General features: G+C 50.2%; 1 protein-coding gene across 4 annotated transcripts in view; it reads right to left on the minus strand.

The window, feature by feature from the left end:
• Positions 1 to 17404, minus strand: part of Slc45a4 (solute carrier family 45 member 4) — a 67950-nt gene that overhangs the window by 11668 nt on the left and 38878 nt on the right. For all 4 annotated transcript variants that reach the window (XM_021184010.2, XM_029469805.1, XM_029469804.1 and 1 more), the window contains 2 exons: positions 16378 to 17012; positions 507 to 695 (listed from right to left, as the gene is read on the minus strand). In XM_021184010.2, coding sequence (XP_021039669.1) covers positions 507 to 695; positions 16378 to 16621 — 433 coding nt within the window. In that variant the 5' untranslated portion in view covers positions 16622 to 17012. The remainder of the gene's footprint in view (positions 1 to 506; positions 696 to 16377; positions 17013 to 17404) is intronic.

Raw genomic sequence — 17404 nt, forward strand, 5'->3', positions numbered from 1 at the left:
TGTCCCTTAGAACCTACACTGCACTCCTTCCCCCGAGGAGCCAAAACACAAGGCTTTGTTTCTACCGGTTCTGAATGGTGCCCGCAAGGCAGAAAATATTTTCCCACAGAGAGTGGCTTTAATTAAAAACAAAACAACAGAAAGAGGCAAAACAACACACGAGGCATGAACCAAGAAAACAAACATCAGACTGGGTTCTGGACATTCTCAGTACCATGTCTAAGAAAAGGAGAACAAAAAAGAAAAGATAATTTCTGAAATCCTTCTGGAAACAGGACGTGGTGTCAGATACGCATTAAAAACAAGCCATCACAACAGGAAGCGTTTCCCTGTGAACAGGTTCCTCCAGCTTTCCCATGTGGGGCCGGCTCTACTGCCAAGCTCCCTGCCACAGTCTCCACCAGGAGGTCCTCAGCAGCCTGAGCTGGTCCTTGCACAGTGACCCAGTGAAGTCACCAGATAAGGCCCCCAAAGCACGTACTACTGCAAGCTCGGCAAACACTCACCTATGGCGGAGCCGTTGAGGAAAAGTGCAACACCAATGAGGACCCCCACACACAGCGCAAGGATGAAGGGCCGCCTGCGGCCCCAGCTCAGGGTGCAGCGGTCACTTGCAGAGCCAATAAGCGGTGTGAAGATGAGGCCGAGTACGGGGCTCAGGAACCAGGTGAGGCTGTAGTACTTCTCAGGGAGGCCTGCAGGGACACACAGCCTGTCACTCATCATGTACACCCTACATAAACACATACTCTAGCTCCCTCAAGTCTCCTCAGGATACATCTTTTCCCTAAGGGTCCTCTGGAATTGAAGATGCTAGACAAAGAGGGTACTCCAGACCTTAGAACCAGTACTGGGCTCTGCCTGAAGGACCACTATGTTGCTGGTACTGAGCAGGGCTGAGCTACTCAGCTACCCTGTCCCTCTATGTCATACTATGGAAGTGGTACAATGCCTTTGGTTGCAGGAATAGAACAGCCACTGAGGAAAATCTATTATAGAAAGTCTTGGCAAGGGTCTCCAGAGCCAAAGGCCCCCCAGTGACCCTCCTGAGCACCGGGATCATAAAAGCTCACATGTATCCACCTGGAGCCAGGAGGTCACGCAGGGCCCTGTCTTCCATTTAGCTTTCCAATCTGCCCAGGCATGACATGGTGAGTGTGGTGGCCTCTGGATGGAACCTGGACAGCCTGACATCAGAGGCTATGCCACCTTCCTGTCATACAAACTCAAAAGTGGTGTCAACAGAGCAGATGAATGATGGCCCTGGGTACAGGCCAGCAGCTCTGAGGACCCTCTGTACCACAGAGACCTTGCACCTGAGCATATGCCACACCACTCCTTGACACGTAAAGGCTCGTCAAGGAGCCTGTGACTACAGGACAGAGTGCTGGTTGTCCTTAAGGTAGAGGGCAGTGAGTAGAGGCTGGAGAAGCGTGGCACACCATGTGTCCTGGATGTGAGTGCCGTCACGAGATCAGCAAGACTCCCCATTTTACAGCGACCCGAAGTGTGCTTAAGATCACTTCACCACTTCACCAGACAAGCACTCACACTCTAGGGACACTGAGGAAACAGACTCATGTTGAGCTGGCAATCAAAATAAACGTGTGGGAGGAGAGCATGTCAAGGGAGGAAGCACCTTGCAGAACCTCGTGCCATCACGCCATTAGGTACCAGGGCACACCGCCAGGGTCTAACGTGTGTGGGCTGACCTCTGCAGCCATGCCTGGCTACAGGAAGGCTAGATCTGTTCCCATCCCAAGTCAGCAGAACAGAGTCAGGGAACCAGCGTCTGCCCAGTGAGTTCCGACAGACAAGCCAAATGGAGTTCTAATGGTACGGGGCTCTTCAGTCTTACTAGGCAAGGCAATCAAGGGACTGTTCTGCCCTTCAGTAATGCCCATGTCACGTGTCCTGTCTCTTAGGGGAGGGGGAAGCATCCGAAGCCTCCCACCCTGTAAATAAGGGGCTCAATTCAGTCTTGTGGGCATGGGGCATTGTCATAGGACCTGGTAGAACCTTAGCAGGCTTGTCCTTCCCTGCCTGGAGCAGCTGTCTTGCTGTCACTGTCTCAACACCTGAGGAATGGGGAGGATTCTCCATTCAGGTACCACCGCCTTCTGCTGCCCACAGCGCCTATCCACCCTGAGCACAGGGTTCCATACTCTACAGAGTAAGGCCCTGAGTTTGTCTCAGTCAGGTTATAGCTCTATGAAGACACTGAGACAAACAAGTCCCCTTGCCCCTTTCCAGTCGAAGAGCCAGAGAGGACGTATAGAATTTTACTAGGCTGGATGGTGGTGGCGCATGCCTTTAATCCCAGCACTTGGGAGGTAGAAGCAGGCGGATTTCTGAGTTCGAGGCTAGCCTGGTCTACAGAGTGAGTTCCAGGACAGCCAGGGCTACACAGAGAAACCCTGTCTCGAAAAAACAAACAAAAAAGTTTTGCTGACTCAATTAAGTTGTGAGACAAGGCCCATGTGGGCCAGGCCCTCTCTCCTCCTACACAGTCTCTCCTCAGAGCCGATACTGTTGATGCTGTTGTACAGTTCCCGGTGGCCAGCCTGCCTCTCAGCAGGCAGATACCCTTACCCAGGTGCCTCACGGCCTAGGCCCAGCAGTATGGCCCCAATACCAACTCTGTTTGAGACAAGTCCCCATGGGCCAGAACTCTCCCAGTGAGGTGACAGTGCAAACACCAATGAAGCCTGTGGCCCCACCGCCCTAGCATCAGTAGGCCCAGGCATCAACCCCTCGAACACACAGCTTGGCAAAAGCCACACTGGCAGGTTACACATACAGGTAGACAGGAGTCACAGATGACTGACAGGTTCAGAAACTGCACGCAGGAAGTCTGTGGCATCTAGCAAAGGGTCAGAAAAAACCCCAGGCAGTGAGAAAGGCAGGCACATGTATTCATCTGAGCATAGAGACTGGAGAACAATGTGCTTCCTATCGATGGACTAGAGTACAGAGTAGCAGTCTACTACAGCACTCTACAGACTAGAACAGAACAATAGATGCTCTCACAGATGGACCACAGACAATGCAGGCTTTAGAGCAAGGTGCTCAACATTTTGGCACTTGAGCATGGCACTGTCATCTGTAGTGTGTTGGGTTACAGACACATCCATCTGTGGGCTGTAGGATGAGCACACACAGTATACAACAACAGGCCTTGCAAGCAGCCAACAACCAGCTATTAAATGAGGCCCTACACTGCTGGGGTAGCTAATGAGAGACAGAGGGGCCAGTGAGTACTGGCCCCCTCCAGGTGGGCACATCACACAAGACTACCCAGGAATGGAGACAGAAGCATCATCCAAGAGACCTTGGACCAGTTGTCACTACTTTTACAAGAAGTGACAGCTGTAGCCATCACGGCCCAATAGCCATGGTTCCAGAACCAGTAAGAAAACTCTGCTGCAGAGATCACATGGCCTCCCACACACGCCTTACAAAAGATGGCTGTAATACTTCCTGACACAAAAGACTTAGAGAAGGGCTGGAGAGATGGCGCAGCAGCAATGGCTGCTCTTCTAGAGGACCTCAAATCCACATGTCAGCTCATAACTCCAGTCCCAGAGGATCCCACACCTTATTTAAGGATTAATGTCTAAGTTTTATGTAGTCAGTCTGTCTGTCTGTCTGCTGGCGTCCAGGGCTGCTCACTCACTGGTTCTAGGCGCAGGGATGAGCACCGGCCTACAAGCTGTCAATCTCAACTCCAGCCCTTTGAAAAGCAACCAGGGGAGGAAAGAGTTTATTTGATCTTAAAGTTCCTCAGGTCACAGTCCTCCGGGCAGAAATCTGGAGATGGCAGCTTACTGGCTTGTTCATCCTGTCTTTTAAAAATAAAATGTAGGACAAGCTAAGTAGGGGTGACAGTCCCCATAATGGGCTGATTCATGTCAATCATGAATCAGAAAAATTGTCTACATGTCAGTTTAACAGAGGCATTTTCTCAGCTAAGGTTTCCTCTTCTCAGATGACTCTAGCTTGTGTCAGGATGAGATAAACCAACCAAGACACCCTTGGAGAGGTTAAACTGCTGTGCCTCTCAGTACCGTTAGGTCTGCATCCTCTGTACTCAACCAGGCAGCCACCTTGTCACTGCTGATGTAGGAATGCGAGCTACAGTGTGAAGCTCTACACTCGGCACTTAGCTGACACTGTTGTACTCTGCAGTACCTGTGACAAGACACTGACCAAGCACAACAGCACCCCCCACCCCCAAGTTCTCTCCTGGAAGAGGTATGGAGCTGGGTGAGACCTCCACATGCTGCTAACAGCCATAGGGTGGTTGACTGACTGCTAGGAGGCCTGGTGATACACCAGTGTGTTGTGCTGGAGGAATCCAGAATCTACTGGAATAGGAAACATGGCTGGGCAGCTGTGAGCTCAACTGTGGAAGACTGAAGGGTAGTAAGTAGCACTGGCAACAGAGACCCAGGGCTGTGCAAACCAAAGAGGGGGACACAAGCACAGGGGACACAGTACCAGTGGTGGCATTTCAGCTGCTTTTTGTCACCCCCGTCTATTCTGGAGTCCATCTTAGACTCCAGACCCTGGCCTCCAGGAAATCAAATGCCATTTCAGCTACCTGTATGAGAGCTGCCAAAGCACTGACCAGAAGACAGCACTCTGTTCCATCAGAGATCTCCAGTGCTGCCCAGGGTGAGCAAAAGTGCTGCAACCCCCAACACTCGGCTGCCAGCACCCACATCCCTGGGATGCCTCAGCCAGGCAATTCCCAGCAAAGCCCTAAACAAACACTACGCCAGTCCCTAGTAAATAATTTTTGTTTTTTTTTCAGGCAAAGGTTGAACAACAATGGTGGGACCCGGAAGGTTCCCTGTTCACAGGAAATACTCACTGTGTCACTGTGTGTACATGGGACAGCCCACTGCAACACTTGGGTCACATGCAGAGGTTTCTATTCACAAGGGCATTTTTGATAAACTGGTGTTTTGTGGGGGAGGGAGGCTGGGAAACTGGCCTATAAATATTTAACAAAAGGTCCAGGATGGGAATAAGAACTCATTCTTTCTCTCAATGGACAAGTCTGCGAGGCCAGATAGGTTTGTACTCCTAGACAAAAACCCCATGATAACACGCGCTGGTGAGAAGTTCTTCGTGGGAAAACTCAGCATCCTCGAGTGACCTCAGGAGTCTGACAGCAAGCTGAGTGTGAACCCACTGCAGGGCAGCCATGCTAGGCTGCAGAGTGAGGAGTGGGCTGCCTTCCCCAGGCCATGCCACAACCTACACAGTTGGAGAGGTTGCCTCAGCTCTGGTAGCAGCACTCACATCCAGCACTGACTCCCACTGCCTTAACCTCCACTTCATTTATGAGATGGGGTGAGGTATGCACATCTAAGGACCCAGGGACTTAAGTAACACAGAGACACCACCACCATGAGCCACTCCACTCCAGCAGGTGTACACTCTGCTTGGCACCAGGGAAGCAGAGACAAAGCAGCCTGGGATAAGGAATAAGCAGGAAGGAGTGTCTTACCAGACGCCAGTGGGGAATGGTACAGAGGATGATGGGATAGCACTGAGCTGGTCTGAGTCCAAAGGAAAGGTAGTCAGATGGCACAAGTGAGTAGCTCAAGACAAGCTTCCAGAGCCTTTATAGTTATACCAGTAACTAGGACTAAGGGAAGACGTGCAGGTAGCAGGCAGAGGACCCCAGCAAGGAAGCACAGGTGCTAGACTGAGTGGCAGTGGGGGAGGGGGAGAACAGGGCCTCTGGTGCCTTTAGGAACACAGTCTGGTTTTGCTTGTGTGTGAGCATTACTAAGCCACTCCATGTTGGACATCTATTTGTGTAAAACGGTACACAGGAGTATGGCCAGGTGGCATCCCTGCTTCAGTGGCATCTCTGAATTGTGAGGACAGACAGGAAGGCGGAGGAGGAGCCATGCAACACCTTTACCTAGGTCTGAGCAAAGCAGCCTCCATTCCCAGACACCTTTCTCTGCCTCCATTCCCAGACAGCCTTTCCTTCTTCATGTCTAGGGCTAAAGAGTACCCAGAGAGGAAACACTTGGCAGGCGGGCCTAGTAGGACAAGACAAAGAACAGGAGTAGCCCTGCCTGGAAGGAAGGACTGTTGGAGGAAAGGAGCTATGGAAACCTGCAGACAAGCCAGGTAGGCAAGGCTCACGCGCCAGGAGAAGCTCAGAGGTATCTAGTCCAGAGCTGTGGGGCACCAGAAGGGCAGACAAGCTTTAGGGGGTGATATATGGGGGCTCAGAAATACGTGTGTCCAAGGGTCCATCAAGTCCCCCAAGGTCAAATGCCAGGAGAGTACAGGCTATAGAACAAATAGTCACTGGGAAGCCCCTGCCTGGCCTGGTAGCTCTGTTGAAGGTGACCTGGGTTGGAAGGACACTTCAGACTTTTGACTCATTGGCTAGACTCTGACAGTACTTTCGTTTTCAAAGTTTCAGTTCCTTAGACAGGACATGGAAAATGGGCCTTCGTGCCTATTCTCTGCCTCCTCCCATATCCTTCTAGGTATTATTGTATTCCTCCATCTAAACTGGCTTAGACTTTTTAACAGAATCATACATCCCCCAGGGAGGAGTTCCAGAAGGAGATGGGGGCTGTGTACTGTGAACTCTTAAAGCAGATCTGCAGCACTCCTGCCTTAGCATAGACAGACTAAGACTGGACTCAAGTTTCCTGTCGTGTCATCTACCCCTGAACAGGTGACCCTTTTGTTTGCCCTTCTTGAGCATAAGGTGCATCTGGCATGCCCAGGGCTGCTCTCAAATGAGTTATGTAAAGTGAAACAGACTCTTCAACACTGGGCTTATCACTGCCTCGTTTCCTGTGCAGGTAAACACCTCTGCCCAGGTCTGCATGCAGAAGCCATACTGGGCCTGTCCAGTCAAGTGTTGAGCTGCGTTTGGTCTGCGCAGCACTGCTGGGAACTGGTGAGACAAACATGTCACCCTCAGGATTCTGCACTCAGGACGGCATATACATAACCCTGGTCACTAGTCACGACCCCCACTACTGAAGTACACTTCCAACCCAAAACCTGTACTGCGACGACAGCCGAGCAGCCTCGGGTGTCACAAGGATACAAGTGAGGAAGTCAGGTTACACCCATGTTCTGGACAAAGGGACAACAAAGGACAACGAATCCAAAGTGGTCCTCAAGGAGCTGCCAGGCCTCATGAGGAAGGCTGCTGGCAGGGAGGCCAGCCAAGCTGGGCACAGAATAGAGAAGTGTTACTGGGCTTCGGGTTCTACAAGAGGAAGAGGCAGTGCAACTCACAACTGCTGCTGGGTCAGAAAAAAGTGCCGCCTAAACACAGCAGTCGCTGTAGTCACTCCTTCACAGGAAAGCCCAAACTGCAGGTATGCGGGTGGCAAGAAAGTAACGTACAAATTATGACTGTTCCTCGAGCTACTTGCATCTGCCCCAGCCAGCACATCTTGGCTATCAGACCCAATCCAGGCCCAAGTTCCTCCTCTGCCCTCACCTTAGCTCAGCCACCTGTTGGAGAAAGTCCTCCCTGCCCATCTCCTGCCTCCCTCAGTTTCTCTCGGCTCCCCTTCTGTACTCTGTCTGCAATGCCATGGAGGCTAATGGGCAGCTCTTTGCTCTGATGTGCCCACGAGTTACAGATTGCATCACTTCCTGTCACCACCATATCCCCGTCCTCACTTCCCTGGGGATGTGGCTTGCCTGACATTCGCCAAGCTCCAGCTCCTTTAAAGCACAGCAGAAAGTACAATACAAAATAAAAAGAGGAAGCTGACAACCCATTTCTCACCAAAGGCAAGTCCTATTTATAACTGTTTACACAAGTTACATGCGTGCATATTCTTTGTAACTTCAATTGAAACAGTTACCTTTTCTTCCACGTTAGGCAAGAATCCAGGGTTTTGCACAAGTCAGGCAAGTGGTCCAGTGGACACCTTTTATACTGCTTGCTTTTAAGAATAAAGGCAGCAGGCTGGAGAGATGGCTCAGCAGTTAAGAGGCCACACTGGACTGGACTCTGTTTAAAAAGCCCACTTCTCCCATGACAACAGTATGCCATCTCCCTCATGCACACTCCCTAGCTGTGCTGGACTAATGCCTGGCACACAGAGCAAGCACCTGTGGGCCTTGATGGGGTCTCTGGGTGGCTGATACCTTTAGTCTATCTTTTCAACATATATTTGTAGCATTTTGTTAACATTTAACTCACTTCTGGCTTTCATCATAAAGTTTTAAATGGCCATTTCCTGCAGCAACTGATTAATTTTTTGCCTTCATTAACCTGTTATGTATGTTCTATGTCCTACTGCTCTGTCCTCAAATACAAGGGACTCTGTAACTTTAGCAAGTGCTTCTCAAACCACCCTGCCTCATCACCAGCCTCATGCACAGTGCAGTTCGGGGGTCTGGAGCACATCTCTGTGAGGCATCCAGGCTCTGAATCACAGCATCCTCGAGCACTGCTCCTGGCTCACTAACCCCGTCTGGTCACTATGTAGCCTTCACCTTCACTTCTCCTCACTCAGCACTCAGTGATCCTCAGAGACATCGCCTATTGTGTCCTTCCTCCTGTACTCAGCCAGGGAACCTCCATCAATACATCCCTATTGTTCCCAATTCTGTCTCTGAGTCATGACAGGGAAGACTCCATCCAGGCAGAGGGCATCCAGGGCAAAGTCCACAACCTCTGCCTCAACTCAACTGGAGCCATGTTCACTTACAAGCTTTCTTCTCTGCAAAGTAGCAGTTCAGGTGACATGCCCAGGTGTCCTGGCCAGCCCCAGGCTTTGGGCTGCCATGTCACTTCCACGCCAGGCACGCTGCCCAGCACAAACAGGCAGGCGCTTAGTAAGAATCTGACAAAAGAACAACAGCCTACAGAATTCCTTGGGAAAAACGACTGCGGTGACTATTTCATTGTTTGTTAAACACAATGATCTGAAATGCAAGGAAATCCAGACTTCCCTCCCAAACACAGGAGCATAAGCTGCTATACCACTCAAGGTGGCCCCGCCCCGCCCTCCACATGCATACACCATGCATGTACACACAGACAAGCAGGCACAGTGTTGCCCTTCAAGGGACCACAGCCCTGACTGTCTGTGGGGGAGGCGAGGATGTAGGTGGCACAGGAACTCTTTCTTGGGTCTCTGCTGGGTGGGAAGTTGCTGGTGAAATATACCAGTATATTCTATTTCAACCAACCAACAACATGCAGCACATTTCCAAACTGCCCCCTCTCCCCATGCAGTGTGTGTCCTGTGTGTCCTGTTGTGCCCAGCTTACATCACTGAGCAGAAAGCCCTCAAGGTTTGCCCCTCAGCGCCTCCTCAGTGCCCCCTTCAGCCCACATTGCAGCAGCCTTGGCACAGGGCATAGAGCACTCTGTGGGGAAGGGGCCATGGGATAACAGGTAAGAAGCCTGAGTGTAGGTGATACTTTGCTCTTGTTTTCCTGGGTTAGGACTTGAGTGCTGCAAACATGCAAGGGATCACAGGTCACTGGCTGAGGTGCTAGTCAGGGAGCCTGGGTAAAGTTCCCGAGAGGCACCTGTGGCCAGGCTCCCTCACTCTTAGAGCACCCATTCTAGCCCAACAGTGGCAGCACACGCTGGTGTGACAGTCACACCAGGTAGCTACTCTCCTAAAGTTCTTCTTTCCTATGTCAAGAGCCAGAGCTCTAGGACTGCATTTTCTCTGGCATGAACGTCTGTAACCTGGGGTGGGGTGGGGGCAGCACACACAGTAGAGCTCAGTGGATAGAGTACTTACCCAACACAGACTAGGTCGTGGGTTCTGCCCCTGCTACCACTACCCTTCAAGAACAGGTAAGCCTGGGAGCTTATTTTGTCTGCCAGGATGGTTAAGGTCCACAGCTCAAATGAACCTTCTACCTAGCCTAGTGCTTTCTTTGGGAGTGGAGGGTGAGGGTTCTGATGCCTAACTCCAGCATTCAAGCACACTGGACATGGATACTGTATACTTCCACAGCCCTAGGTATTCAAGACAGGTAACAAACCAAAGGCGTGCTATCTGCACATAAGCCCTTGAATACCAAAGGTGGCAGAAAGAAGTCCTTAGGAGAAGTCAGAGCACCCAAGTGGCAAGAGGGTACATACCACTGACATGGCATACAGACCCTGCCGTGGTAGGGAACACCTCCAGCATCCACACATCTGCATGTGCTCACACGCTTCCTGTAGAGATGAGTTGTGCTTAGATGCCTCTGGTGGGATGGTGCTTCTCGGGCGAGCTCACCAAAGGCTTGCCATGTTGTGTGCTTCAGAGGCACAGCAAGGCGGCCAGCTTTGGTGGCCGTGTGCTGGGAACCTAAGAAGGGCTGGGCTCAGCCACAGCCAGGAAAATGACCACCCTGATGACAACTCAGTGTCAGGCCACTGTGCCTAGCCTACTGGCATCTAAGAGTGCATGCTCCCTGCCTCCCTGGACATTCCTCACACAACCCCTTGAATGGGGAGGGAAGGGCACAGAGGTTGTTCTCATCTTCCAATGTCTCCGTGTGGATGATTACTAAAGGGCTGGCTTTCCCCACAGGAGGAGGAGCTGGCTCAGGCTTCAGCGAATGAATCCTAGACACTCACCTGTTCCCCCGGAGTCTCTATAAAGACTGCGTTTACAAAGTGCCCAGCTCTATCCTGACGTGGGAGACAGTAAACCAGCTTTTCCCACGCACCAAGCTCCAGACCTCACTGTTTGCTCTTGGGTGCTACTCTTCAGAACCTTCCCCTAAGCAGAGCAGGCAGGATCTCACGCTAGCCCCGTAGTTATTCATGAGTCAAGTCCATAGACCACAACAAAAGGCACCCTTTTCTCCGTTATCTCATTTTCCTTTCCCCTTGAGTATACTTCCTGAGCCAAGAGGGAAACAATAAATGGTAGTAGGAGACTGACCCCTTCCTCAAGGGGAGAATGGAACAGGAGAACACAGCACAGGGGGGCATCCAGGAAGGCTAGGCTGGCTCTCTACAAGTTTCCCAGAAACTCCCCAGCAATCTGTTTCCAAATCTGTCTTTCAAAAGCAGCTGTATGCTCACATCTGGTCCCCAGTTTGAGATGCCAGAGTGTATGTGATCTAGGAATGGCAGGGTGCATCACAAACCATAGAAGATAGGCAGGGCAGGTGTGTAGATCTGTCCTGAGGTGCTCTTTCAGGCCCTGCCTCTGCTCAGACTCTCTGGAAGGGGCAGCCTGGTAGCCAGCTGGCTTCATATCACATGGGGGTTAGGAGAGGATGGGAAGCTAGGAATGATGGCACACGCTGTAATGCCTGTACTTAGAGGTAGAAACAGGAAGACCACTACAAGTTCAGGCCAGCATGGTCTACACACTGAGGCAGTCTGCCAAGACTACACAGAGACACTGTCTCAGACATACAAAGGAGGTTGAGTGAGAGGACTTGGAGGGTAGTAAGCAGCACTGGTCAAGCAAACCATGATAGGAGGAGAAAACTGCTCCTCAAAGTTGTCTTCTGACCTGGACACTGGCACTGTGGTGTGTACACACACGAGCTTGAGTGCACAATACAAATAATGTGTGAATGAAAAATAATACATTAAAAGCCAGAACAAAACCTACATCCACATTGGGGACAATGACAAAGCATGAATTCAGGTGCCTAGTGTGTAACCCTCAGAGGAGAAGGGGACAAGAATGAGAGATTTCAATGTCTTAGGGAGTGTAGAACATTGGGATTCTGAATGGGGTAAAAATATCATCCCACCAAGAAGATGGCATTGAATTTTTTGAATTTTTTAAAGAAATATCCTGTGAGATGGGGCTTAGAAAGGCAGGTGGACTGGACTGGGTCATGCATATCTCAGTGACACTACTGGTACCTGGAGTTCTCCAGTGTCAGGTCCCTGTCACAGCAGCCCAGTCACCTTCTGTCCATCAAAGACTCCCTCAGGGATTCAGCAACAGCCCCCGACCACAGACTGGCACCTCCACCCTAGGGCTCCTTCCCAGAGAGAGGGCTTCCCTGTCAGATTTACTGGCATTCTGGGAGCTCATGTGGGTAGAAGAGCTCACCAGGGGCAAGAAAAGAGCCGAGGTGCAACATGAGCGGTGGCCAGGCCTATAATTCCAGTTACTTGGAGTCAGAAGCAGAAAGGCCAAGAATTTAAGACCTGTCTGAGCTATAGAGGGAGTTCAAGGGCAGCCTGGGAGACTGAGAGTCTGCCTTGAAACAAGCAGGCAAGCAAAACAAACAAACAAACAAACAAACAAACACCTAGCCAGGTTTGGTGGTGAGCACCTTTAATCCCACTACCTGGGAGGCAGAGGTAGGCAGATCTCTGAGTTTGAAGCTAGCCTGGTCTACATAGCAAGTTTGAGAATAGCCAGGGGAACACAGAGAGAGACCCTGTCTCAAAAATCAAAAGTAAAAAGTTCAAAGTGAGCCAAGGGTATGACCCAGTGGCAGAGCATGTGCCAACCACACAGCAGGCCTTGAGCTCAATCCTAACTCCACATACATCCAAAGTGCACTAAGAAGTAGGTGCCGTGTCACAGAGCTGCAGCCCCAGCACTTGGGGAGTCTGATGGGGAGAATTCAGAGTTGTAGGCCATGCTGGTATACAGAGAGAGAGAGAGCCTGTCTCTAAATAAAAGGTTTGAAGTATCAACAGTAAGAAGAATTAATATTCTGAACACTCCTGCATGGTGGGAAGCTGAGGACACAGGCTGGGATCTTATGAGAAAAAGAAGTCTCTTGGTCTGTCACGTCTCAAGCTGAGTAACACGGTGATGCCGACCCTGAGAAAAAGACCCTGGTATCCAGGAGCTCAGGCTCTTGTCCTTACCCAGGTGTTCTTGCTTAGGGTTTCACTTTCCTTGGCAGCTGTGCAAAGTGATGTGGCCCAGGCCTCTGTGGGAGCCCAGGTAAAGGAGGAACAGCCGCTCAGGTCTCACATGTGCCAGACTCCATTGGTGTAAGCACTCTAGATATGTGACTGTTTTCAAAAGAGATGTTGGTATAGAAATAAACCCGCTGGCACTGGATGAAAAAGAGAGCCAAGGCTTTCAAAGAGTCAGCTTTGGCTGTGGGACATGGCACCTTCCAATACCCACCACTACACAGGCACAAAACCCACCTATGCCATTTGAGCAAATAATGGAGATGACATAGAACCCAGGGGGGTCTTTGAGCTGCTATCCTAAAGGCAAACGCTATGGTGTATCATAGGTGGAAGGGTGGCTGGCTGGCCACACCTCCTTCTGCTCAGTCCAACCTTCTGGAGTCTCCTCTATTCCCACCCTTTCGTTGGGGCCACCATGGGGAAAACCAGGCTCAGAACAACCAGACATTATTATCAAGGGCGGAGGATACTGAGGCAACCCCTTAGAGGACATTGGCTTCTCCGTGCTAACAGGTCCCAGCCAGCCCTGTGCCAACAAACAATGTAAGGCACAGGGAACACAGGCTTCGAAACTTGTTGGTACATCAGAGGGACAAGGGAGGCATCCTGCCACATGGCTGGTGACAGCCAGAAAGAAGTTGGTAAGCAGCACTTGACAGCCTTTCTGCACCCACCACGGAGGCTCACTGACCAGCTTTGCAGGCAACAGTGTAACAACAAGGACAACTCACTGAGAGGCATGCACTCACAGGACGACCAGGGACACTGCCGAAGGGCGAGCCTGCAGATCCTTGTCTGACTGCTGCTCCTGGACTGAGCCATCCATCAGGCCCACTGGCGTCAGAGGTTTGAACCTGAGCGATACTCTGCTCACTAGCTTCTGCCTGCTGCCTTCCACACAGGAAGTTTTCTATGGGAAATTGAACATTTGAAAAAGAAAGGGCAGGCTTCCTACCACAAACCATAGACAGACTTTATGAAGAGGTATTTGTCAATAAACACCTGTCCTTTGAAATCACTCTGAGGGCCAGTAAGATGGCTCAGTAGGTAAAGGGAATTGTTGCCAAACACGATGACCTGAGTTCGATTCCAAAGACCCCACACACACAGTGGGAGAGAACTGATTACTGGAAGTTGTCCTCTGACCAAGTACAGAACTACAACCAATCAATCAGTCAGTCAGTCAGTCAGTCAATCAATGTAAGTGAAAATTTTAAAGCAATCTGACACTTTTTAGAAAGATGAATATACAGCAAGGCAGTGGTGGCACATGGCTTCAATCCCAGTACTGGGGAGGCAGAAGCAGGTGGATCTCTGAGGATAGCCTGGTCTACACAGTAAGTTCCAGGACAGCCAGGGTTACATGGAGAAACACTGTCTCAAAAAATTTTTTTAAAAAAGGGAAAAAAGATAGATATACTCAGGTAACAGGAAAACACTATGTTCTAAATCATAAAGGGTTTATAAAGTGAAGCCATAAAACTTCAAACAGAACACCAAGAGCCCACATATCAGCTTCCTATTGCTGTATGACAAGGGGAACAAGGCAGAGTGGCTTACAGCATTTGTCATCTCACAATTTCTATGAGTCAGGAACCTGATGTTCAGCTCAGTAGTTTGGCTCAAGGTCTCTCAACAACTGAACTGCAGGTCTTGACCGAGGCTGTGGTCACGGCAAAGCTCAGATGGGAAAAGGTCTGTCACCTAACTTCTCACCAAGCACTGGCAGGACTGGTTTGTCACAAGCTCTTAACTTTTAAAACCTTGGGCCTTGCTTTGCTGGCTCTTGGTTGGAGCCCTCATTGTCACGTAGATATCTCCAAGAAATCACAGCAACTTCTAGTAAGATGGGGTCACTGAGGGACTAGTAGTTCAGCCTATAATCCCCGCTACTTGGGAGATGTACATGGTAAAATATTTATTACCCTCAAATTAAGTAAAATTACACAACCTCATGTAATATTTAAAAACAAACAATAAAAAGTGCCAAAGGTTACGTGGCAACAGTATAGCCCATGAAGTGTGTAGGTTCCAGGCAGCTGTGGCTCCTGGGTCTCAGAAGCTTGGGACTGTCAATCACATCACTGTTGCTATAACAAAAGAGGCAGACCAACATAGAAGGCCATTCTGGCTCCAGATCTGCTACAAGATCTGGATGGAAGCCAGTTCTCAGAAGGCTTTGACAGGACAAAATAAACACTAAGTAAGCCTGATGCCTCTTTCCCCCACACTCTCTCACTAGACAAGCTGACTTCTGTGACCATAGCATGACTCTCCTCTCCTCTGGCCCTGCTGTCTTGTACCCTTTCCCCAGAAGTCAGTATCTTCAATCCTCAAGATGGTCTATGTTTCTTTCCCTCGGGGCACCTCCAAAATGACTGGGGGCGTGGTGCTGGTGCTTCATGTTATTCATCCCACCTCTCTGAGGCTGAGGCATCTAAGGACAGATGTGGTGTCCTGTCTGCCCCAGTGCCTTCAAATGACAGGCCCCATAAGGGATGAGCAGCTGCTCACGGTCAAGCTCAGCACCTGCTTACCCTCCAGGAGAGCCCCCGGTGCACCTGCGCCATAAGCCCTCTGGCCACCTTCCAGGCCTTCTGAGAACTGGTTTTGGAAGCTCAGGGTAAAGATTAAGGTCTAATTCCCAAAGCTAGTTTGCCAGAATTCATAATGGAACCCCAGAATGAGACCCATGCTAGCTACTTTCCTAACTTGGGCCACAGAGCAGTGTGTGAGGCAACGAGGCAGTGTCATAAGCCTGCTCCCACAGAGACCTGTGTGCTGAGGCCAAAGCCACATCCCAGTGTGATGGAAGAAGTGGTGATGACCTCACAGGGGAGGGCAGTCCACACGCTGAGATGACTAACATCAGCACATCAGGGTTAGCTAGCTCTCATCAGGCAAGGAAGGATACAGTAATTTTCTGGCAAGAAATACTGCGAAAACAACCAAAGTGGACAGATTTTTACACTATTAATCCTAATTCCATGAACATCTAGAACAAAACTGATGTTTCTAAATTGAGTGGCCCTTTGTCTAGTTGCTTAGAAGCTTCAGAGCTGAAGAATTAAGTTTTTAAAACTCCCCGTGCCTACAGAGAAAACCAAAGATTCTGACAAACTTTGGGAACAACCCCACTCTAGTGGCAACCAGGGAGGTTGCAGAACCTTTGGGGTGGAATTACATTCAGCCTCATTCCATAGGTGAGAAATTCAAGTGTGACACAGGATGGCTTGCCATGGGGGTCCAGCCAGAGACCTCCACAGTCAGTGTGCCCACCATGGCCAGAACCAGCTTTTCTCAAGTGCCCTGCCATAAAGACCTGCAATGCAATGTCCAAACCACAGGAAGGAACAAACCCTGAACCAGGTTAACAGGAGAAAACTGTCACAGAGGACAAGGGCCCATGGCAGTGCTCCCCAGGACCCTGAGTTTCAGCAGCTGTGACTAAAGCTGCACACTCAGCGGTTGCCAGGCCCACCGTGCTGACTTACCTATCTGTAACAGTATAGGTGTAACCAGTGCTGTCTCCATCGCGTAACAAAATTCCCTGCCAAACATCACTGCCCCATGCATGACCCATAGGCGTGTGGGGATTCTGTCTATGGACCCCTCGCTTGTGGTCTCCTCTTGGGTCTCCGCCTCTGGGTCTCTGGGTTTCTGAGGGTCTGGCAGGGGCACAGGCAGCTCTTGTACTTGCATAGATTCCGAGTCGGCATTCTGCGGAGCCATTTTCATTACCACCAAAATATATATATTTATATATATATTTATTCTACCTATATAAATAATACTATCATCTCTCTCCAATGATAAATTAAGACGTCTTCTCGCTCTGCTGCAGGTGCGTTCCACGGCAAGTAACTCTTGTATTCCACTCTGTACCAACAGGCGTCTCAACCTCTCACAAGAAGTGCAGCAACACGAAGGGTTTTTGGTTGAACTGTAAACATATGGCTTGCTGGCTCACTGTGAGTTAGAGTTAAAAATCCATAAGGGCCACTCAGTTAATACCAGTTTCATCATCATGACTGTGAAGGCGCTGTAGTTACTTCTCTTGCTACAGAGAGGTGGGGATCTGACACACACAGGCGGTCTTCTGTGACTCCCCATCGAGCGGCTAGAGGATCTGCAAGAGAGCAAAGACAAGCTGCAGTCAGGGGTGGTCTCTGTCCACCACAGCTGCCACTCGACCCCCCGGAGCCTGCTCATCACCAACAGCACTCAAGCTCCTGAGAATTATACCTGAGGCAGCGTTACAAAGTGCAGTCAGAAGGGAAGTGGACAGGAAATAATGCTCACTCTCTAGCTAACACTGATACACTGGCACCTCTGTGTCAGTCAGGTATTCCTGTTGACAAGAAGCATCAGGACTGTCCTGCTTGGCCCACCAATATCATGAAAACAGAGTACAAAGGAAGAAAGGGAAGCTGGGAGAACAACTGACAGACCCACAAGAGGATTCATGAGACACTGCCTGCAAATGTACAATAAAAATAGAAGAGAAGGCCTGGAGAGATG

This window comes from Mus caroli, chromosome 15 (genome assembly GCF_900094665.2).
Source record: "Mus caroli chromosome 15, CAROLI_EIJ_v1.1, whole genome shotgun sequence".
Taxonomy (NCBI): Eukaryota; Metazoa; Chordata; class Mammalia; order Rodentia; family Muridae; genus Mus; species Mus caroli.